Source organism: Alligator mississippiensis, chromosome 3 (genome assembly GCF_030867095.1).
Source record: "Alligator mississippiensis isolate rAllMis1 chromosome 3, rAllMis1, whole genome shotgun sequence".
Taxonomy (NCBI): domain Eukaryota; kingdom Metazoa; phylum Chordata; order Crocodylia; family Alligatoridae; genus Alligator; species Alligator mississippiensis.
In genome coordinates this window covers 150297751-150321928 of record NC_081826.1, presented here as the reverse complement: position 1 = coordinate 150321928, position 24178 = coordinate 150297751, and the positions used below count along the sequence as shown (strand labels likewise).

Genomic DNA, 24178 nt, shown 5'->3' with positions numbered 1-24178 from the left:
AGGCCACTTTAACTAAAGCTCATTCAATGAGCTCTGTTGCCCTTTTTCAGTGCAGGGACGCTGGTACGTGAAATGCTCTGGGCATTTTAATTAGAGTCGCTCTCAGAGCTGCTCTAATTAGTGCCTCCCCACCCACTCCTGGAGCACGTGTATAAACGTCCCATGTCATGATATATTGGATGGGCAATTATTTTGGCTGCTTAAGGAGTTTATGTGAGCTGTCGAGGGCCACAAGGGTAGCCACCCCCTGGTCACCATCTTAGGACTGGAAATTGCACCCCAACCCCTGACCTTTGCCAGCAGAAGTCCCTCCCCTTGGCCCAGAAGTACTTCCCGGGAGGAAGGGGGTGGATGCTGCCATCTTGGAACCAGAAGAAAAAAACAAATCATACTAAAAAAAATCATACATCTACTATAGCTTATTTTGATTTTATTTTTAAGAATATTTTTATCCTGATTTATGTGTATTTGCATAGTGTATCTAGAGGCAATTGCAAAACAGCTCAAAATACAGACCTACTCTTGTGTATTGTGTGGGGGGCGGTAAGGGCATGTATGAGGGTGTGTGGTTGGGGAGCAGGTGTGTGTATGGGGTTTGGCTATGATGAGTGAGGTGGGGGGTGGGTGTGGATGTGGGGTATGTGGTTGGGTGGGGGCTGTGGAAGAGTGTAGGTGTGCAAGGGGTTATGATGGAGGGGTGGGGGGGTGTGTGTGTGTGTGTGTGTGTGTGTGCGCGCGCGCTGTGAGGGGGTTCTTGGAGTCCCTGGAGCTGCATGTGGTGGCAGCAAGCAGGGCCAGCACTGCCCGACCCCATAGCATACATACAGCTCTCCATACTCCCAGTCCCTAGCCATAGGTGGTGGCAGGGTGTGAGGCCAGCCTCACCTGGCCTCATAATACTCAGCTCCTGCACTCCCACCCCAGTCCCCAGCTGCACATAATGACAGGGTGCAGGACTAGCCCCACCCAGCCCCATAACATGCAGCTACCGCCCAAGTCCCTGACCACAAGAGGTGATAGTGTATGGGGCCAGCCTCAACCAGCCGCCTAGTGCTCCCACCCAAGTCCCCGGCCACACTTAGTGGCAAGATGTGGGGCCAACTCCACCTGGCTACATAGCATGCAGCTCCTGCACTCTCACCCCTTTCCCCCAACGGGAGTCTCTGGTCCCAGCACAATGGGGCCATTGCCTGAATTTCCACTCTTGCAGGGAGGCTGGGAATAGCCATGGGGTTGCCAGCAAAAGCCTCTGCCAGGCAGAGGTTTCTTGTCTCCGGCTCCCCTTGGCTCAGGGCTGGGGCGGGGCGGGGGGGGCGTTGCTTAGCAACCAGAGCTACACCTCCTGCAAGGATGCACCAGATTGCAGAGGGGCAGCCAAGGGCCAGGGATTGCAGAGGACCCCATGGGCTGGATGGAAGTGCCTGAGGGGTGGAATCCAGCCTGTAGGCTGTATTTTGCCTGATCACGTGATTTAACTTGTGGCTTCTGTTTTATAAGCAGTTTATAGTTTTACTTATGTTGATGGCTTTTGATCTTGCAGTTCAAAAATATATGGGGATGGTAATGCTGTTCCAAGGATTCTGAAGTTTCTCAAATCTATTGATCTTAAAGAACCACTGCAAAAGAAGTTCTGCTTCCCTCCTGTAAAGGAGAGCATCTCACAAGATATTGACCATATCATGGAAACCCAGAGTGCTTTGGCAGTGGATCTAGGTGGAACAAATCTCCGAGTAGCAATAGTCAGTATGAAGGTAATCACCTTACTAGGTTTGTAGGCTGAGTTGTGCTCATAGCTGCATGGGGGGTAGAGGAGGGCAGTACAACACTGCAAGGAACAGCCACTCCAAGTGAGGTAGATCTTGGATGGACCAAAAAAGAACTCCTTCTGCTACTGGGATATGAATTTTGTCACCTCTGTAACCAGTGAAAAACTTCTGTGTCAGTTATCCAAATGTGTTTAGTATTTTGTGGGGTTTGGTCCAGTGGACAGTCTCTGTGATCCTTCTTCCAGAGAACAGATACTAGAACAAAAACAGCCATCATCACAGTGGCCATGCTGGAATTCTCAGAGAAATGAAGGCTGTGGTTCTTAACCTTTATGGACTCAAGGCACCCCTTTGTAACTTATCTTGTGACACTTCACTTATCTCCTCACACAAGGCTGACCACCCTTTTAAAATGTAAAGGCGGGACAAATGCCCGCCTCCCCATTTCACGCCTCCACTGGCAGCATGACCAGAGCAGAACCAAGCGATTTGGGGGTGGATATAGGCTGGGGCTCCACGCCGTGCTGCCCTTCCCCCAGGAGCCCTGTGCTAACTGCTTGCCCCTGCCCACCCAGCAGCAGCAGGGGGCACAACTCCATGCCACCACCACCCCCACTGCTGCTGGACAGGTAGGGGTGCATAGCTCTTGCCCCACACACCAATTTGGGGGGGCATGTGTCCCCCATGTTCTTCCCAGGGGTGTATGTAGCAGTGGGGAGCCAGACCCCCTGCTACCCCCTGGACAAGCCACCCATGGCTCTGTCCCACTCCACACCCTGGCCCCTTGGCTGGGCAGCACCCCCAGCTCCTGCCCACTCTCTCCCTCACAATGGGGACCTCGATCTCTCCTCTTCCCATCTCCCATGTCCACTGCCCTCCATAGACTTACCTGCAGGAAGCTGCTCTCCATGCTGCCTGGCTGTATTCCCAGCTATGTGCATGCATGTTAGCACCCACATGCATGTGTTGCTCCCTGCATACTGCTTCTAGCAGCCCCTTGCAGGCTGGAACGCTGCCAGCTAGCAAGGGGAAACCCGCTCTTTCCTTATCCCTGCACAAGGCTGTTAACCCCAGAAGAAATACTGTCCGGGAGTCATGCAGCCTGGGACCAAAATTTGACGTTCCCATTCCAGTATTATCCCACCCAATTAGGGACAGGTGGTCACCCTACATCATACTTCCTGGCACCCTAGAAATACAGACCTGTTTTTAAAGTTAGTGGTGCTGTAACTGAAACACCAAAATAAATGATTTGTTATGCTGTGCATTAATGTAACAGAACAGGACTAAAAGGTTTTCTTTTTAGGGTGAAATAGTTAAGAAAATTACCCAGCTCAACCCTAAAACTTTTGAAGACAGAATAGAACTGATCGTCAAGATGTGTGTGGAGGCTGCATCAGAAGCTGTAAATCTGAACTGCAGAATTCTGGGAGTGGGTAAGTTAATGAATATTGAATTTTTCTTCTGAGAATTTCAAAACTAAATTAAATCATTGCAAATGAATTAATTTTAAATGTTTTTCAGAATTAATCCTGTGCATTTTTACAGCTTTTGGATTTTACTGATCATTTTATTCCTTCAGTTACTAAGTGAAACAGTGGACTTTTATAAAATTACAAATTATGTAAACATTGGCTGGAGTCAGATCTGTCTGTAAGTATGATCTGTGAAAACTACCCACAAAGTTATGCCAGAGTGTCTCAGTTCTGACCTACAACATCATTTTATTTCCAGTCCTGGTCCTTTCATAAAAAGAAACTGTTTTCTGTGCCAAAAGGTGTGACGTTAGAAAGAAAGAACGTACAGTTCTTTAAGAGGAACAGAGAATTGATTGCTCAGGCGTCCAAACAGCCAGGGCCCCTGCCATAATTAGATTATTATAATAATGATTATAATAATGTTTGAAAAGATTCAGAGCTTAATTTGCATCAATCATTTTCTTGATCATAGCCGCCCACTGGTACCTGGCCTGGGAGACTGGCAGCCACAGAAGAAAGCACCAGGCCTGGCACAGCTCAGGAGCTGTGCAACCCAGTAACATCCCATGTGGGCAGACTCCACTGAAGAAAAAATAAAAAGCAATGAGGAGCCTGATCTTTTTTTTTTTTTTCCCCCTCCCTGGAGCCTGCCTGCTTTCCTGAGCAGTGTGGGGGCCCAGTGCTTCCCTCTGCGGCTGTGGCACCCCCTGGAACCGCCTGGGCCACGTGCCAGTTGGTGGGTGCTGCCTGGGGGCGCTGCTGCTCGTGCAGAGGGAAACACCAGGCCTCCGCGCAACTCAGGGACCACTTGGCCCGCTGGCAGCATTTTACCACCCCCACCCTGCCCCAGCCACTGGAGAGGCAGGTAAGGATCAGACCCCCACCTTTGTGTACATGCCATGGAGGTTTAGTTCGGTTTAATTCTCCCTTAATTGAAACGGTGGAAACGATGGGTTTTTAAAAACCCGCTGTTTCAACTGAGGGAAAACTAAACTGAATTTAACCCCTGTGGTGGTGTATACAAGCACCCATAGTGCCCATCTTTAAGAAAAGGAAGAAGGCTCTGAGGAATTACAGATTATTTGTTATGATCTTGATACTTGGGAAGATCATGTAATGTCATCAAGGAATCTGCTTTAGGCAGGAAAACAACACCTTGTTGGTGGAAGACAAGGTGATCAGGAAGTGCCAACATGGGTTCCTCTAGAGCAGGCCTGTCCAACTTCTGAGTGGCTAGGGGCTGCACACAGCCACAGGCCATACAGCAGACAGTGCAGGCCCCCCGTCATGTTCTGCTGGGCAGCAGGGCTCCCCCTGCCTGCACAGGCACCCTGCCCCCATAGGGTGCCCCAGCCTGCCCCCAGGAAGCAGAAGCTAGAAAAGGGAAAGGGATCCCAGAGATCTGAGTGGTAGCAGCAGGAGAGCAGGAGGAGGAGTGGTGCCCAGACCAGGAGATTCTTGTTGAACCCACACAGAATCATAGGAAAGGAGGGTTGAAAGGGACCTCAGGATGTCATCTAATCCAATCATCCACTCAACTATGCCTAACATCTCTTGGGAAAATCCAAGGATGGAGATTTCACAGCCTCTCTGGGTAGCCTGTCCCAATTTTTAAACCATCTTCGTAGCGCAAAAATTCTAGTATTCCTTGCTGCAATATAAGGCCACTGCTCCTTATCCTGTCCCTTGCAGCCCCAAAGAATAGTCTATCACCATCCTTTTTATTACTACCCTCCAGGTATTTGAATACTTTTCAAATCTCCCTTCAGTCTTCTCTCCTCCTGACTAAATAATCCTAGCTCTGTTCTTCTGACCATGTTTGCACTGTTATTTGGGACTGCTAATCTGGGCCTCGGATCATAATCTTGATGCTGAATTTAATTGACTCATCACGTTTTTTTACAACTTGTTTGAAAGCTGTTGGGCTGATTTTCACAGGTGATAATACATCTCACATCGCATTATCTTGTGCTCTCTGTAAATAAGTGCTGGCTAAAATGCCCAAATTTGTATGCCTGAAGCTAGGTACCATAACAACAAAGTGACCTGACTCTGAGATACTTTGCACTCCCAGCACCCATTTACTTCAGGAATTTTCACCAGATTGCAGTCATTTTTAGCCAAACTTTATATTAGGCAGACTGCTTGCCACTGACTGTCAGTTTTAAAGGCAAGGTACCAGAGTAGTTTTCTAAATTGAACTTATTATCCAAGCCCCACTAATTTTTTCAGTCATTCTCACCTTTAAAAAAAGTGGCAAAAAATTCTAGTCTAGCTGGTTTAAAACAACTATTTAGGCTATACAGGTTATTCATGTTTTTCTATCTGAAACATGAAAGGGGATTAAATGTCTGACCCCAGATCATCTAAAGTAAACAGCTGAATTTTCAGTTCTCTGATGTCACCCTTCCCAGCCTAGTTAGTTGCAACACTGTATATATATTTTAATAAGAGCAATAAAACTCTGTTAGTTCCCTTTTCATGACATAAATAGTGTATTGCAGGTGACATTTGGAAATGTTTGTAACCAGAATATTTAGAGATAAAAGTAAAGATATCTTTTTCCCAAAAGGAAAACATGGTAGTTCAAGAAGTGCATAAGTTTAGTCTCGCTTTTGTGTCTCCTGCATGTTTGGGGGCTCAGGAATTTCTACAGGTGGACGGGTAAATCCCCGAGAAGGTATTGTGCTACATTCCACAAAACTCATTCAGGAGTGGAGTTCGGTGGATCTCAGGACCCCGATATCTGATTCTCTGCACCTGCCAGTTTGGGTGGACAATGATGGCAACTGTGCTGCTCTGGCAGAGAGGAAATTTGGGCATGGAAAAGGTGTGGAAAACTTTGTAACACTTGTCACTGGCACAGGTAAGCATGCTCTCACAGAATAAGAACCTAAAGTAAAACTGAATTCATCCAGTGTTCTCATATGTTGGGATGTTCTTCCTTATATAACCACTGTAACTATGTCAGTAGAACCCTGGTGGGTTTTACCAGCAAAAATAATTCCTTCTGCCAGCTACATGGACAAAAAAAGAGTCTTTTACTGGTCTACACTGTGCCTCTGCTGGAGGGGGTTCTTGGAATGGTGATTTGGGTAAAACCTGTGCCATGTAGGCAGGCTCTTGGTTGCACCAGCAGATCCATCCTCTGATTTCAGTTTATTTACTGAATTTCCTTCCAGCAGTAGAAAATGCAGGTTAGATATGGAGACTTGAACACCAGGTGTAAATGAGCAGCTCAGCATGACAAATTGTCCTTATTGCACACTGCATTACATTTCTGGGTGGTGCTTTGGCAGTGGATGTGACATGCTGTTTTCATTATAAAGCTGTTGACCACTCACAGCTACACCAAAGGCCACTTAATTTGGAGACTGGTTGGGGTTCCTGGTTTGCTGTCCTAAGTAATGCTAATATACGGAGTCACAAGGAAACTGGAAGTGGAGACTGGACCCAAACAGGGTGATACAGAACCTCCAGAATAACAGACTGTTATAGACACAGCTGAGATCAGCAGAGATGATCCATCTATGGTCCTGCGGAATAAGTGGGAAGGGTTTGTTGGCCAAATGGTCTGTGGGATGGCTTTCTGGTTTTGAAATTAATTTTCCCCATAATCCACAGTAGTCCTCAACTCTTCAAGGCATGCCTCAAAACACATCTTCCCTAGATGTTTGTAAATGGGAGAGTGATGGGGGATTTATTAAAGGTTAGTGTGCTGTGAGTACATCAGTTTCCTGGCGCACGGGTGGTGGGTTATTTTAAATTGTAGTAGTGCCCTCAGGAACCATCTTCACCTTTAAAAATAGCTGAAAAAGATATACCCAAGAGAAGTGACCTGTGATATATAACAACTATGCAGTTTTGTTTTGCTGCGCACGAGAGGGAAGAACTATTCTTTTTTTCTCATGGTCGGACCCAGAGGGTGGTGGTTGACGGAAGTCAATGGTCATGGTGCCCTGTAGCCAGTGGGGTCCCCCAAGGCTCTGTCCTTAGAACTATATTGTTCAACATCTTCATTAATGATGTGGACACTGGAGTCAGAAGCAGACTGGCCAAGTTCACCGATGATACCAAACTCTGGGGTAAAGCATCCACACCTGAGGAGAGTAGGGCGATCCAGGTTGACTTTGGCAGGCTCAGGAAATTGGCGGATGAGAACCTGATGGTGTTTAACACCAAAAAATGCAAGGTTCTCCACCTTGGAAGGAAAAACCTGCAGCATCCTTATAGGCTCGGCAGTACTACACTGGCTAGCACTACATATGAAAGGGACTTGGGGGTCATGGTTGACCACAAGATGAATATGAGCCTTCAGTGTGATGCTGTGGCTAGTAAAGTGAGCAAAACACTGGCTTGCATCCATAGATGCTTCTCAAGCAAATCCCAGGACGTCATTCTCCCCTTGTACTCAGCCTTGGTGAGGCCGCAGCTGGAGTACTGCATCCAGTTTTGGTCTCTACAATTCAAAAAGGATGTGGAGAAGCTTGAGAGAGTCCTGAGGAGAGCCACGCACATGATCAGAGGTCAAGAAAACAGATCTTACAACGACAGGCTGAGAGCTATGGGACTCTTTAGCCTGGAAAAGTGCAGGCTCGGGGGTGATCTGATGGCCACCTATAAGTTTATCAGGGATGTTCACCAAGATGTGGGGGAACTATTGTTCACCAGAGCGCCCCAAGGGATGACAAGGTCGAATGATTATAAACTCCTGCAAGACCGTTTCAGGCTGGACATAAGGAAGAATTTCTCCACTGTTCGAGCCCCCAAGGTCTGGAATAGCCTGCCACCGGAGATGGTTCAAGCACCTACATTGAACACCTTCAAGAGAAATTTGGATGCTTATCTTGCTGGGATCCTATGACCCCAGCTGACTTCCTGCCCCTCAGGCAGGGGGCTAGACTCGATGATCTTCCGAGGTCCCTTCCAGCCCTAATGTCTATGAAATTTGTCCCAAACTCACTAAATAGAAAAGGGCTATCCAACTTTGGTTTGGCCAGGGACCACACATGGCACAGACCAGTCTGCAGATGCCCCCCACATGATCCCTCCCCACTGTGCAGGCTGTGCCAATAGCACATGGCCCTTCCCCCGCATGTGGCAATGGAAGAGGCATCTGCAGGGCTACATGTTAAACACTCCCAGGGAGCATGCACCTGCATGCTACGTGCTGGTTTCTCACAGGCTGCATGCACTGTTGGAGAGCTCTGAAATAGGGAAGAGTTGCCATAACAAATTCTTCATGAGGCTTCAATATAGCAGTTGACTAGCAGTAATACAGGCACAAATAATTCCTTTCCTGTTATGGTAAGCACATATAACTGTCCTGATCAGGTTTTGTGCTGTGTCCGTCCTTTTTTGCTGTCCATAACTTTATGTTTCTAGGAATCGGAGGTGGAATCATTCATCAACATGAATTGATCCATGGAAGTTCCTTCTGTGCTGCAGAACTTGGACATATTGTGGTATCTTTAGATGGACCGGAGTGCCTATGTGGGGGTCATGGGTGTATAGAAGCATATGCCTCTGGAATAGCCTTGCAGAGAGAAGCTAAGAAACTGCACGATGGCATGTATTTTTTTTACCTTTTTATTTAATATAAATGAATAAGTCAAAAGATTAATATTAGCACAGGGAAGGAGCTTTCAGTCTGATTGTTGGGCATGCCTTTCTTTTGATAAGCCTCCAGCTTTCACCATGATAAAATTGGGTCCTAGATTTAACATAAGCATGACAATTCAAACATAAAAAAGGACTGAGGTGGGATTTTCAAAAGTACTCAGTATTGGCCTAACTGCTATCCCTGAAGTCTCCTCAGACATTTTTTATTTGTTTGAAACTGCATGACTTTCCCTAGCTTCGGGATTGCTTTATTTTTCTCCCCAGACAGGTGCATACTATGAAATAATTTGCTGTGAAATTTTAAAAGTCCTAGTTACTTGTGAACTTTGGATAATGATATATCTCAGGAAAAATGTTTTTTAAGCATCTTAGATGTTGGTCTTTCTTGGGGGTATATCATTTCTACTCTTGCAAACACTAGCTCTATTGCTAGCCACTGAACAATATGAAGTGATTGCTGTTTTCCTAAGTAGCTTAAAAGTGAGCTGCTTATCTACATATATACCCTCCCCCATCACATCATTATTTCAGCATAGTTATTAATGCTTCCTATTTGTCTACCACCCCAAACAGAGGATCTGCTCTTAGTGGAAGGCATGTCTGTGAAGAAAGAGGAGGTTGTTAGTGCTGTACATCTCATTCAGGCAGCTAAACTTGGGAATGCAAAGGCTGACAATATCCTCAGAACAGGTAAGAACGTAGACTTGGAGTGAGAAACCATTTGAGAGAGAGGTTTTGGGGGATATAGAAGTGATATTTGACTTAAATAGGGTTTGACTTATTTAATATATGTTGAGGATCTAGTCTTATCTGCTTGTTGGTAAAATACACACATGCATATGGACACATACACACCCGTATGGTAAAGATGAATGTTGGAAGAGTTGTGAAACATTATGAATTGAATTGCATTGTCATTGGACCATTCAATATGTCTTTTGGGATTCCCTTCTCCAGGGGACTAGAAAATTAAAACTTCTCATGGTGATCAGAATAGTTCTGGCTTCATGAGGAAAAAAGGCATTTCAACAGTTTAGTACTGGTGTGGAAAATGATGGGAACTTAAGTGGACACATGCTAGGTCACCAAAATTAACCAGTCTCTCTGGAATAATTATCCACTTTATACATGATATTACAAGGGAGAATTTTTCTGGGAGTTATAAATTAGTACTAAGTGTAATCAGCTTCCTTTTACATGGCTGATATTAGGAAGGGAGGTAGAATAGTAACTTTCTTTTTTCCCTGCTAGTAAGAATGAGATTACTTGTTGATTTTTTTTTTTTTTATAACTAATAATGTAACTGCATTCTGCTATAAAATTGATTTTTTTCTTTTATGCTTAGAAGAAAAAATAATGGTTAACATAAGTCACCTCCTTAGTACTTTCACTATTAGGATAAAATTACACATTACAGTTATCACATGCTGTTGGCACGTGCTGTGAGCAGTTGTATATTAAAAGTTAATACCGTCCCAAACATACATATCTCAGATCTGCCACTGGAGCAGTGTTTTCTGACCTGTGGGTCGCAAGAATATATAAAAGGGTCATGAACAAACTTTAAAAATAGATTCTCCTTTAAAGAAGAAAAATGTGAGAAACCATGGTTTTTCCCTTGCAGGCTGTCAGAGTTCCAGCCTGCAAGGGGCTGCTTGGGGTCCCCCATGTCCCACACACCCACCCCTTGCCCCACACATTAGGGGACTAGGGGCAGGGGGGGGAAGGGCCCCCCCTGCAGCCATGGTTTGTCCCCTCCTCCCCCCACCATTACTCCCAGATTGCTCCCCAATTAGCCCTTCCACTCCTGGATTGCCCCAGTCACCCACGCTGGCTCCCTATTGGCCTCCTCACTCACCCTCTTCAATCCCCAGATGCCTGCTGTGCCACCCAGTCAGTCCAAGAATGGTGGAAGCAGTAAGGGGGAGGGGGGAGGGCAGGGATTCCCCTCCCAGATGTCTTGCAGCCTGCACCACCCTTGTGCACCCAGATCCAGCCCTTGCCAGGCCCCAGGGGGAGAGAGCAGGGGTAAAGCAGGGATATGCTAGGCAGCTGTGGGACCTGGCTGGGGCTGGATCTGGGTATGGGGGGTGGTGTGGGCTTCTGGGAGCCCAGGGGCAGGCAGAGAGCAGGGTACCAGAGAGGGGATCATCTGCTCTCAGGCTGATCGAAGCAAAAGGACAGTGATCCAGGAGTGATCAGCGGGGGTGATTGGGGCAGCAGGGCCACAATCCAAGTGGCAGGGGAGTGATGGGGGGCATGTTATTTAGGGGCTAGAGACATCAGCAACTCCCCACCCACCCACTCCCGTCACCTTCACCTCTTTCCTTTCCCTCCCCACTTACCTGCTGCCCAGCTGTCCGAGCGGTCAATTCAAAGCTAAAGAGTCCTGGATAATAGCTAGTCCACCTGGGAGCAGTGCTTCCTGGGATACCGGAGGACTGCAGAGTGGTGGTTTTAGCTCAGTTGAACAGTCAGAAGTTAACTTAACTTGAGTGGGTAACACAGCTCAGACATAATCCTTTCCCCCAGTGGCATAACTTTAAGATGTCTAGACGGCACTATACACTTGTTAACAAGCCTTAATGTGCAATCATTCATGTTTTAAGTGCTGCCAACATGGTCTAATAGTAATGTGTAATCTCACTGTTATATGTAGCCACTTTCCCTTGAGGAAAGGAATACGTTCCAAGGTGGTTCTACAGCCCTGACCAGCAAATCATGAATGTCTGCTGTATGGAATGTAGTTTTTGCAACCATGTTATTAAGAGTTTAGAGACATCAGTTCAACCACTTGGAATCGGGTTGTTGCATGACATTGTGTATGGCTAAGCAGCAGCTCTCCAGAAAAGGACCTGGGGGTTACAGTGGACAGTTAAGTTGAATATGAGCCAGCAGTGTGCCCTTGTTGCCAAGAAGGCTAACAGCATACTGGGCTGCATTAGTAGAAGTTGCCAGTAGAGCAAGCCAAATGATTATTCACCTCTATTCAGCACTGGTGAGACCACATCTGGAGTTCTGTGTCCAGTTTTGCGCCCCCCCCCCCCCCCCCGAAAGGAGGTGGATAAATTGGAGAGAATCCAGCTAGAGGGCAACAAAAATGGCTAGGGGCTGGGGTAAGTGACTTCTGAGGAGAGGATGAGGGAACTGGGTTTATTTAGTCTGGAAAAGAGAAGACAGATGGAGGATTTAATAGCAGCCTTCAACTACCTGAAGGGGGGTTCCAAAGAGGATGGAGCTGGACTGCTGTCAGTGGTAGCAGATGACAGAACAAGGAGCAATGGTCTCAAGTTGCAGCAAGGGAAGCTTAGGTTACATATTAGGAAAAACTTCCTCACTAGGAGGGTGGTAAAGCACTGGAACAGGTTAGCCAGAGAGGTTTTGGAATCTTGATCCTTAGAGGCTTTTAAAACCCGGATGAACTGAGCTTTGGCTGGGATGATATAATTGGGGTGGTTCTGCTTTGAGCAGGTAGTTGGACTAGATGACATCCTTAGGTCCTTTCCAGTCCTAATTTTCTATGATTCTATGTTGCTGTAATTTCTTTCCCTGTGTTGTTTTCTCAGCTGGAACAGCCCTAGGCCTGGGAGTTGTGAATATCCTGCACACCATGAACCCATCCCTTGTGATCCTTTCAGGAGTGCTAGCCAGCCATTACATCAGTACCGTCAAAGATGTGATATGTCACCAGGCTTTGCCCTCTGCTCAGGCTGTGGATGTTGTTGTCTCAAATCTGGCAGATCCTGCTCTGCTGGGAGCTGCTAGCTTGGTACTAGATTACACAACACGGAGAACATACTAAGTACTGGAAAAATTGTAAAGATGGAGTGTCCGGCTTTCTGAGTTCTGGGATGACATACTGTGCTCAGTATATTTCATGATTATGAAAACTTTATCTCCCACACTTAAACGGACTAGTGTTCTAGTTTGTAGCTAGTACTTCTTGTAGTCAATTTTTTTAGTATTTTTTTCTTAAATTTTAGGTGGATTCATATGAAGTAATGTGTATCTCTGTTCTTTTGTTCAACCCTGTAGCTCTCGGGCAATTTTACATGTGCTCTGGGGATGAAGTGGGAAGAGGGGGCAGTGCTTTTAATTGCAGCAGTTCTGAGAGCCGCTCTAATTAAAGTGTCTGTGCTTAAAAATGGTGACAGAGGTGCTTGAACTAAAGCTTGTTCAATGAGCTTTGAAAATACAAGCCACCTCAGGCTTCTGGCATGATGGTGTAGCCCATGGTTGTATAGTTGGGACACAAACAGCTCTGTGAGCATTCAAGAATTAGTCTTCTGCAGTGTGGTCCTTCTTGGAGTGTGCCTACGAGGGTTTCTTGGCCAGGGAGGTCAAAAAGTCGGTCTTGTCATGGATGATTGGAGCAAGGGCAGCAGTGCCTACAGCTTTCCTCTTAATGGGGTAAGACCTTCCCCAGTGCATTTCTCCAACCATTTTATCTACTATGACTATTAAAAATGTAAGGGGCAGGGCTCAGCTTCAAAAGGAAAGCTGGAGATGGGCCTAGATCAGTGGTCTCCAAAGTTTCTATGGTGAAGATCACTTTTTGGCACCTTAGAATCTACCGCCCCCTGCCCTGCCCCCCACCTCCCAGAAAAGCCGCCCAGGCTCTGACCCCACTCATCCAGCCCAGCCTGGGGGACTAAGCCCAGCCACGTGCATCCTGCTGCTCCCGATCGTGGACACTTTGACAGACTGAGACGGACTGTCAGAGGCTCCACGATCAACCAGTCAATCAGGGTCAAGTGGTTGGTGACCACTGGCCTAGATCATGCCTAACCTATGGTGTGGTGATTAGAGTTCTGTACTAGAAAATAGAAGGTTTTTATAGATACAAATCCACCCTGAGTGAATGGGAGCCTAGAACCTGGGTCAACTGCTTCCCAAGTAAGTGTCCTAACCGCTCAGCTCTTGGGGATAAAATATGGGAGGTCTGGATTTCCTGGACTTATGACCAGGTACATTCTAATATTATAAAAGCCTAAGTCTATCTGTCCGTAATACTTTATTCGCACTCTGATTGGCTGACCAACAGCCAATCAAAGTGTGAACAAGCGTTCCAACAGGAGCCGGCGGCATGGTGGAATGTTGCCATGATGCCTGGTACACAGGAGACGGCTGCGCTGGCCTCGAGGACAGCAGGGAGGGAGCCCTGAGGCCACAGCAGGCAGCCTGCATCTGCCCCTGCTCTGTGTACAAATTTCGGGACTGTGTGCCCTCCCATAGCCACAGCTCAGTGATCAGAGCGGGACCTAGGAGATTGCTCCCTGCCCCTGATCACAGAGTTGGGGCAGAGGGACATTGTTCCGGCTTGGGGTCCACACTTGAAGCCCACCCTGGCAGCAGGCAGCTGTCAAGGGAAGGGATTGTTGTCCCACCCCCTGCTGCCCAGGCTGAGTGGGAGCAAATTTGCTCCTGGTTGGCCACCTACATGTGGGCTACTGCGCAGTCACTAGTATGCAGTTAATTTGCTACCTGCAATGGCAAAATTAACCCCACAGTTGTGCAGTTGACCACGCTGAGTGCACACAGTATCAGAGAGACACTCCCTCTCCCCCCCCCAGGTGAGCTGCCCATGGCTCTGTCCCACTCCCCACCCCTTCCTCGGACCCCATGCACTGCCCAGCCCCTGCCTCTGCCCCAGTCTCCCTCACTGTGGGGCCCTCAGTCTGCACCCCCACCAACCAAAGACTTACCTGTAGGCAGCTAAGGGAGCTGCTCTCCACTGCCTGGGGCTGTATTTCTGGCCTCATGCATGTGTGCTCATGCACGTAGCACCCCCTGCATTCTGCTCCCCACAGCCTCTTGCAGGCTGCAATTCTGCCAGCCTGCAGGGGGAAACTCACCATTTCCTGTGTTTTTGTGCCATGAACAGAAAACCCAAGTCCCTGCACAATACTGGAAATCTGAGATAAATGCTGTCCCAGAGTCATGCAGCCTGGGACCAGGACTTGATATTCCCATTCTGGAACTGCCTCACCCAGTTAGGAATGGGTGGTCACCCTACCCTCTACCCAAGGGGGGGCAGGGCCCTTAGGCCCCCACATCCTTGGCACCTGTGCACCAAGGAAGAGGGTTTCCATGTCATTGGTGAGGTGGCAGTGCTGCTGGAGCAGAGGGCCAGCAGTAAAAATAGTAGTTGCTGCTCTTTAGGCCTTCATACTTCAATAATGCTGAGAGTCAGTTCCTAAAGTTAAGGCAACCAAGGAAATATAACTGAATACTTCGACAGGCGTTATTTTTGTTGTACTATAAAGTTTGTATCTGTCCAGCCATGATGTGATAAGGGCTGTGTGGGGTCTGGGAGATTGCTCTCTGCCCCAGGAGCTGCCTGCTGCCATGGCAGGCTGCAGCTCAGAACTTGGCTGGGACAGTGTCCCCCTGTGCTGGCAGCAGGTATCTCCCAGCCACAGCTCAGTGATCAGAGCGGGACCTAGGAGATTGCTCCCTGCCCCTGATCACAGAGTTGGGGCAGAGGGACATTGTTCCGGCTTGGGGTCCACGCTTGAAGCCCACCCTGGCAGCAGGCAGCTGTCAAGGGAAGGGATTGTTGTCCCACCCCCTGCTGCCCAGGCTGAGTGGGAGCAAATTTGCTCCTGGTTGGTCACCTACATATGGGCTACTACTCAGTCACTAGTATGCAGTTAATTTGCTACCTGCAATGGCAAAATTAACCCCACAGTTGTGCAATTGACCGCACAGTATGCATCAGCACATGTAGACACACCCTCTATGGACCTTTTAAAATTCCTGACTCCAAGGTAGTCTAACATCCAGCCAAAGCCAGTCTCGGGCTACCTGGAAACCTTTTAAAGATCCTGGCTGGCAGGCAGTTTCACTGTGGTGGTGTTCACTGCTTGCAGGCTGCCTGCCCACCTGGAGCTCTGAAGGACTTCCAGGCAGCCTAAGATGCAGAATGCTGCTATAGCGCAGCACTGTCTCCATCCACGCAAGGACCAGGGCTGTTCCTGGACTTCCATGGCTAGAGCACTCTAACAGCACTGTCAGGGTCCCTGGCTGCTGACCACGCTGCCCTGGCAGAATTATAACACCCCCCTACCACCACCACTGTCGAGTCCATAGGATTGGGGAGGGGGCAGCCCAGAGGTCTGGGAGACAGCCACCTCCTGGCTGGTCCCACTGATCAGATGATTGGCCAGAAGTCCAGAAGGGGGGCAGCATGCCCTAACATCTTGCTGCTGGGAAAGCTATCAGAAAGCCAACTTGTTTCTCCTTGGAGGGGAGAGAGGGAGAAAAGGGAATTGTGGGATACTGGTAGATAGGAATACTTGTTTGTGCATTACATTTGTGGCCAAAAACCTTCCTGCAACAAAGAACTTGATGTTTTAAACAACTTGTGGGTTTAGCAGGTTGTTTTTTGCTGCATGAAACTCAAAGACAGACTGCAACAGATGTAACTGATGGGCATTACTCTCCTAGCAACAGCTGTAATTTATAGGTTTGGTATCAACTGTATTAAACTGGTAATGTCCTTTGTTGCTTATGAAGTACAGCCCACAGACTGTACTCCACTCTGACTAACCCAAGTTTAGTAAATCAAGTTACACTGCATTGCAACTGGTCCTGCTCAGTAGTACCAAAGATCTGCCAAAAGAACACATTTCAGCCTTCTGATAGTCTTTAAGCACTTTCCAATGGCTTTTTGCTTTGGTATGCCTGAATTATGGGAAACTTAAATATAGTACCAAGAGAAGGGCATCATTGCATGTGAGTGACAAATACTGTGTAAGTGGTCTGGAACATGTCTTTATAATTCAGCGTGCATCATAATGAAAGTCATTGGTGTGTCATTTCAGTAGCGTGAGTTGCTTTTGAAAATTCTGTGCAATATCTAGGATAATGGCTTGTCTTAGACTATTTGAAACTGTTTAAAATTGTCCTTTATCAAAAATGTATTGGTTCTTAGTGCTGCTAATTGAAAAAATGAACCTACTAAAGATAATATAATTGAAAGGTTATTTCTTAGATATGCACCACAATTAGATAGTTGCTTTGTTATGTACCACTGATTTTGATAATGCCTAAAATGTGTGAGGTGCTGCAGAGAAAGTATAGGAAGACATGGTTCCTGTCCATTCATACACTTGTTTAAATAAGCCAATTCTCAATGAATAATTTATAATAAGAATAATTTGTGAATTGCACAAAAACAAGATTGCTGTACAGAACACCCTAACACTGTTTCTACATCATAGTGTTGTTTCAAACTGGATTAGGAAAATGGTTGCTTGCTAATAATTTGCAAGATAATGAGAGATTTATAGGCCTGTTATCCTCTTCATAATACACCTTAGATTCTCAATGCTCTGTTTGTAAGAAGGACATGTTTTAAATGTTAATGTTGCATGGACAGTACACTGGTATATCAGTGCTTTCTTAATAAAGACAGAATCATGGCAGTTGTATTTAAGATGAAGTTTTAAAGAAACTTTTTAACGTTTTATTTCAATTCAACAATCTTGCAATCTCGAAATGATGGTATTATTTAGCCTTTTTTAAGAAAATGCTTATTAAAGAAATGAAGCAATACTTTGTTTGGTATCTCATGTCATCTCTTTGAGCTCTGAGGCATCAACATTTCTGATCATAACTCAGCTCTTGCAATGAAAGTCAAGTTCAGGAGTGGTCAAACAATAGTGCAATAGTTCATTCACAAAATAGTAGCTCATAGTCCACTTGTTGCAGGGGTTGTATAGAATAGGTGTAATGTATTCCTCTCAAGAATGATTTGCTCACAAGACAACCGTGTGTGTGTCATTGGAGGATGTCTACAGCATGTGTGCAATTGGATTGTCTAAGGGACACTATTCCAGCTGTTGTGTAAAGGCAGCCAGTTCTCTGTCCAGACACAGGAAACTCTGAAGCACCATGATTTACAACAGGGAGTTGCTCTTCTGTCTGCGCCTACAATGACCTCTATCCCTTCTTCAGCTGCAGGTTTGCAGCATCTGCCACAGGTGCCTCTCCCCTCAAAGAGAACATAACAAGTTAATGGTCCACCTAATAGTGCTAGACTGAAAAAATGCTACAAGGGTGGGGCTGTTGGGGACCTATGCTTGCTTTTGGACAGTGAATTATTTCTGCCCCAGAAAGGTTTCCTGGAAAACAAGTTTTGAACTTGCTCCTCTTCCCAAAGGATCACAAAACTAGGCCTCTGCCATCATAGGAGAACAACACAGGAACAATTACACGATTTTGTCTGATTGATAAGGCTATGATTCCCAACCAGAGTCCTGGAAATCCTTTGAATGGCACTGCCAGCACTGTGAGGAGATGAGCAGTGTGAGAAGATAAGCAGATAGGGGCTCTCATTTGAAACACCTCTCTCATTTGGTCAATCCAGTGAGTGCTTCCACTGACTTTCAGGGAGACTACAGAGCCAACCTTCTCCCTCTGGAGTGAAGGTGTGTTGTTTTCTGACTGCTACCTCCATAGAAACAAGCTGACATCTAGGCTAAAATGGCACGTGGCTGGATGAACCTTGCTTCTTAGGAAAGCATTATATCTGCCATCATCTCTTGCATACAGGTTGCTGGAGAAAGTTCCCTCCCAAAGGTAGGCGAGCCAAAGTGTCTAGTGCATGTTGTCACCAAAGGCTTATCACGGGGATAAGCTGAAGCTCCTCATGTGGTAAAGACATTGCTGTCTGCATTGTCCGTAATGAGGTAGAGAGCGAGAACCCTGCCCAGATGTCCTTTCATAACCAGCATGCCCAGTGCACCTCCTGCATCAGCATCCCAACCTGCCCACCAGCTACCTCCTTTCAGTGGCGGGGTCCCTTTGGAATGACAGCTAGCTATGGAGGAGAGGGCTGTCAAGGAGGGAATTATACTGTTGTGAACCCCACTGGTTACCACATGCCTCTTAAAGCTGCCTTTGGTCCAGCCCCAGCCCTCACTGTGCACAGAGAGAGCTGGAAGAGGGGACAGGGCATGACCTCTAGGGCTATGACTTCTTGGGGCCTTCTGTCCCTCAGTCTACACTCTTGCTCTCCCAACTCCCTTGCTCTAATTCCAAACCCCTAACCCCCCTGCTGCAACTCTACTCCCCTCTCACAGCTGGGGGCAGAACCCAGAAATCCTGGCACCTAGCCGTCCTACTCTAACCACTTCTCTCTCTCCAAGACCACCTTGCTTTAGCTCATTTGGCACTGGTGGCATCAGTGCAAATTGATGCCTATTAAGTCCACTTAACCCAGGTTGACCCTGGCATTTGTAGCCCATGTAATCTGGGCTCCTGCCTCCTTGCCACAGCTGAGAGAAGACTGCCTGCCCCACTGCTGGCAACTGGCTGTATTCCACAACATGCAGGACTGCTGATGGCACCCCAGTTATGAAGGCGGCAAAGATGATGCCTAAATAGATTTGGGCATGGTCTACTTCAGAGGAGACAGAGGCAAGGGCAAACCTTGGCTGAGTCCTGGAGAAAAGATGGGACCAGGAATTGTGGGCTGGGAAGAAGAGACATGAAATTAGGTTGTAATTTATGAAAGTGCTTCCAAATACTCTTTGAGATGAGGTCAGAACCAGAGAGCAGCCCCTGACCCATAAATTGATTGATCCTGGAGTGTGGCTGACCTCAACTTGTGTGAAAATCCCAACAGTTCAAGGTTGACTGTGGGGAAGTGACCCTGCGGAGCAAAGGGACAACCCCATAGTAGACTGGGGTCCCAGGGGCTGACACAAGGAGGAGTGAAATGAATAGCTCATCCCATCCTGATTGTGCAGTACTGAGGAAGAGCTTTAGCTGGTGCAGGTTTTTTGAGGTATAAACATACGTGAGCATTAAGATGTGGGTTGCAGTGGTGCTATAGTTGGGATGACCCAAGGATTTACATGGCAAGAGCTTTTACTGGACTAGCTACGGAGTTAAAAGAGGCAGCAGACAAAGCTTCTGGGGCAAATGCTTTTTTTCCCCGAGCCCACACCTTGCTTGTCCACCATCTCTCCCAGCTCTCAGTCCTGCTCCTAGCAATATAATTCATGTTGAATAACACCAACAACTGGATGGTAAAGGAAATATACAATATAGTGATTGTTTAATGATAACACTTAAGCAATGACTGCTAATGTGATTGTTGTTATCTGTCAATATAGGTGGTATAAAGACATGCTAATGTAACAAATCTCAGTGCATGAGGGTCCCATTGTAACAAAGTTCCTTTATGAAATACTGCCATTCTTGTTTTTTGTACCTTGCAAGTTTCTTGGCTGGCCCTGCGGAGAGAGTTCCAGGTTATTTCCTCTGATAGAGGAAGCCTGTAGGACTGAAGTAAGGACTATTTCTTCTTGTGCAAAGATCTGCCATACCAGCCTCACTGCTCTGTTGTGAGCTGGCTAACATGGGGGCCCTGATGCCATTTGGGATTTAGAGGACCCAAGTGAGTGTAGCAGCCCTGGTGAGCTCCCAGGATCCTGATTTCTTTAGTTTGGCTCTTTTTAGGACCAATGGTCCATTTAGGCACATGGTGACCCACAGAGTCTGAATCTGTGGGGTAGCCTCTCTTTCCAATCACAGCCCACTGACAGCTCCCTCTGTAACCATGACCTCACCCCTCCCCTTCACTGCCAAAAAGCTGGAAATAGCTGGTCCATAGGGATCACCCTGGCTCTATTTTGTAGGGGAGGAGAACAGCAATACCAAGGAGGGTGGAAGAGATGCCTGAGAGGAGAATACGAAGGGGGGCAAGGAGTGGAAAGTGGGGCCGGGGTCTTTTACCTCAAGGAGCACCAACTCTGATCTGCCTTAGGGCAGGAGTACTAGCTGGTTCTGGGAGCAAGAAATGGGTTGAGGGGCTTTTCTTCTCACAGTCTTCTTGGTAGGGCAGCTCACCCCTTCTGTAGCAGAAACTAGGCAGGGAAGGAGGAGGTGTTGTCCTACATACAAAGGAGATGTACATGTTCTGAGGTGCAGTATGATGTAGGAGGTAGGCTTGTTCACAGCATCATAGAGAAGTAGGGCTGGAAGTGACTTCCAGAGGTCATCTAATCCAGTGCCCTGCCTCCAGCAGGATCATCCCTATCCAAACCATCCCATACAATCCATAATCTAAACTCTATGTAAAACTACTTTCAACCCTGACACAACGTAGACCTAACACCCAAACCTTCCACAAGCAAAGCAGGGGAACCACAGCAGTCAATGTCCTGTTGAAAGCTTCTGGGTAAAGGTCAGAGGGGAGATCAGAAGGGTGCTTTGCTATAAGCCACCAAAAGAAGGGGAAGAGGTGGACAAGGCCTTTAAACAACTAACAAAAATTTCCAAATCACAGGACCTGGTTCTCACTGGAGCGAGTTTTATATTTGTTAAATACCAAACCTTGTAAAGATTCTAATTTTAACATTTTCCCAATAAAGCTTTTAAATGCTATTGTAGAAAAGGCCTTTCTCTTCTCTAAAATGCCAGGTGTCATTGATAATATGGTTTCATTGTGTCTGTGCATGACTCGACCCAGCTTGCAAATTGTTGAGCTTTCTTCTACCTCTGGCTTTCATTGATGCAGACAAATTTAGTCCCAGGCCTATTTTCAAATTCAACAAACCTTGCTGCAGTTAGTGGCATCACGCCACTGCTGTTAGGCCCTCTAATTTTATTAGAGGAAAGCTAACCTTTTTGGTTTAAAAACACTGCAGAATGCAGCAAAAATTCCAGGAAGACCCTCAGTCACCATTATCTCATCTTCTCCATAGCAGCTGCAAAAAATCCTGCAATATTTCAGAGCAAAAATCATGCAATAAACCTGCACACTAATAACTGTAAGATGTTTGTATGTAACAGTGCCACCTGGTGACTGCACTAGTACATTATTGTGCCTGAACAGTAGTTTGCTTTTTTCTATGGGGTGGAGAAAATGAATTATAGTAAATTATCAAAGCTTGTAAGGGCAGGGTTTTTATTCTAACATCCAGCATGTAACATGCTGGAACAATCCTGATGTTGTCCCCATTGCCTAGAGCCCAGCATTGACAACCACTTGGCACCCTGGGCTCAGTCCTGGCATCTTCCAACTCCTTGTGGGACCCAGTATACCACACAAAGGCACACACTTCTAGAAGTTTTTCCAGAGGCAGAATTCCTTCCAGAGCTCCACAGCACAAAACAGGAGTATATTTGGTGCTGCAACAAACTTCTGCTGGAAACAGCACTGCCTGACAATATACATTGGGAAGAGTCCTGTATTTTCATTACCCTTTGCTCAGCAAGTGAGCATAACAGTAATGGGAGAGTCATACTTGTGTAACCCTTCTTCCAGGCACCAGATAACAGCCACAAGGGCCAAATTCACCTTACATGTTTTACACAAATTGATTAGCTTGGCTCAAGCCCCAACCCAGAAACCTGGGAAAATAATTTCTACCTGGGTGTTCCAACGTGAACAAACTTCCCCACTTGCAAGCAATAGCAAACCATAATCTGGTTTATTAATTGGTGAAAAGGAGATGGGCTGACAAACAGATTTAAGCACCACTTAATAATCAATCACTAGCCCTCCTCAACCCAGTACTAACAGTTCAGCACAGCCAATAGTTTCAGCGGTCTCACTTAGTCCCACACAGGCTGGACAATGTAGTTAGTAGACCTGGTAGAGCTCTTAGCTCTTTGGCTTTTTAGCTAAGAGCGAGCAAGGCTTGGGGACATCTGAGCCCCAGAACTTCTGGGCTTGGGGCTTGCACGTAGGATGCCTGCCATGGATTTGGGAGTATCTGAAGCACCAGGGTGAAGAGTCTGGGAGGTAAGGTACTTGCCAGTGGTAACACCACACAGACCTGTACAAATACTCTGTCAATGAAATTTGGAATGAATTTAGCTAATTTGCCCTGAGACATGAAATGTTAAAAAAAAAAACCCAAAAAAACCTTTCAGGGGAGATGCCATGATGATGGTGTTGCCCCAAGTGGTTCAGCTATACCTGGCAGGAGAGATCGCCTTCTTCCCAGCCTTGAATGGTATAGTTGAGGGTGGAGACCTGTTCATTGAACTGCAGGCAAGCACCCCTACCAGAGTCTACTATAGCCTCCCAATGAGAGGATCTCTGCTATACATTTTATGATAATTGGCGATTGCTCTTGGGCTCTCCCTCTTACTTGCTCCTATGTCCTTTAGGCTAGGAGAAAGTGAAACTAGGGGGCATCTGAATTCCAAGGCCTCTGGACTTGGGGCAGCCCTGCAGAAAAGGACCTGGGGGTTACAGTGGACAATAAGCTGAATATGAGCCAACAGTGTGCCCTTGTTGCCAAGAAGGCTAACAGCATACTGGGCTGTACTGGTAGGAGTGTTGCCAGTAGGTCAAGGGAAGTGATTATTCCCCTCTCTTCAGCACTGGTGAGGCCACAGCTGGAGTGCCGTGTTCAGTTTTGGGGAGAGTCCAAATTGGAGAGTCCAGCGGAGGGCAACAAAAATGGTGACAGGGCTGAGGGACATGACTTGTGAGGAAAGACTGAGGGAACTGGGCTTAGTCTAGAGTCTAGAGAAGAGGAGACTGAAAGGAAACTTAATAGGGGTTCGAAAGAGGTTGGAGCTAGACTGTTCTCAGTGGTGGCAGATGACAGAACAAGGAGCAATGGTCTCAAGTTGCAGCAAGGGAAGTTTAGGTTAGATATTAGGAAGAATGCTCTCACTAGGAGGGTAGTAAAACACTGGAACAGGTTACTCAGAGAGGTGGTGGAAGCTCCATCCTTGGAGGTTTTCAAAACCCAGCTAGACAAAGCTTTGATTGGGGTGATCTGGTTGGGTATGGTCCTGCTTTGAGCAGGGAGTTGGACTAGATGACCCCCTGAGTTCCCTTCCTACCCTAACTTTCTGTGAGTTTATGATTCTGTGTAGGATGTCTGCCATGGATTTGGGAGTACCTGAAGCTGCAGGCTGAAAAGTCTAGGAGACAGAATACCTGCAGTGGTAGCACCATATAGACTTGAATGACTGAGCTCTTCTCAGTTGATAGAATTGGGAACTGATTTGGCTAATTTGGCCTGAGACATGAAATTTAAAAATTCTGCTTCAGGTACTACACTTGATCTCAGTCAAAAGGCCCACAGAGAGGTTGTCATACTGGTACACCGGTAACAGGGTTACATTTGCATGCCCTCATGCACCCATGGAGCAGACTGTACTAATCAGTCCTTGTGAAATTAGTGTCTCTAATAAGAAGAGAAGGAGGTGAGCCCTCAGGGATGACAATCCAATAATGAATTCTAGACTGCAGAAAAAGTCAAGAACATCTATCTTAGCAACAGGCTTGCTAGGTTACTATGACAAGTATCTTCTTCATTGGACACGTAACCC

At 46.7% G+C, this 24178-nt stretch overlaps 1 protein-coding gene across 7 annotated transcripts in view; it reads left to right on the top strand.

Annotated features, from left to right (window-relative positions):
* The window catches only part of GNE (glucosamine (UDP-N-acetyl)-2-epimerase/N-acetylmannosamine kinase), an 82853-nt gene extending 65428 nt beyond the window's left edge, over positions 1 to 17425 (top strand). For all 7 annotated transcript variants that reach the window (XM_019490759.2, XM_019490758.2, XM_019490761.2 and 4 more), the window contains 6 exons: positions 1541 to 1751; positions 3073 to 3202; positions 5889 to 6110; positions 8630 to 8812; positions 9440 to 9556; positions 12433 to 17425. In XM_019490759.2, the coding sequence (XP_019346304.1) occupies positions 1541 to 1751; positions 3073 to 3202; positions 5889 to 6110; positions 8630 to 8812; positions 9440 to 9556; positions 12433 to 12668 (1099 nt within the window). In that variant the 3' untranslated portion in view covers positions 12669 to 17425. The remainder of the gene's footprint in view (positions 1 to 1540; positions 1752 to 3072; positions 3203 to 5888; positions 6111 to 8629; positions 8813 to 9439; positions 9557 to 12432) is intronic.
* Positions 17426 to 24178: the final 6753 nt, after the last annotated feature.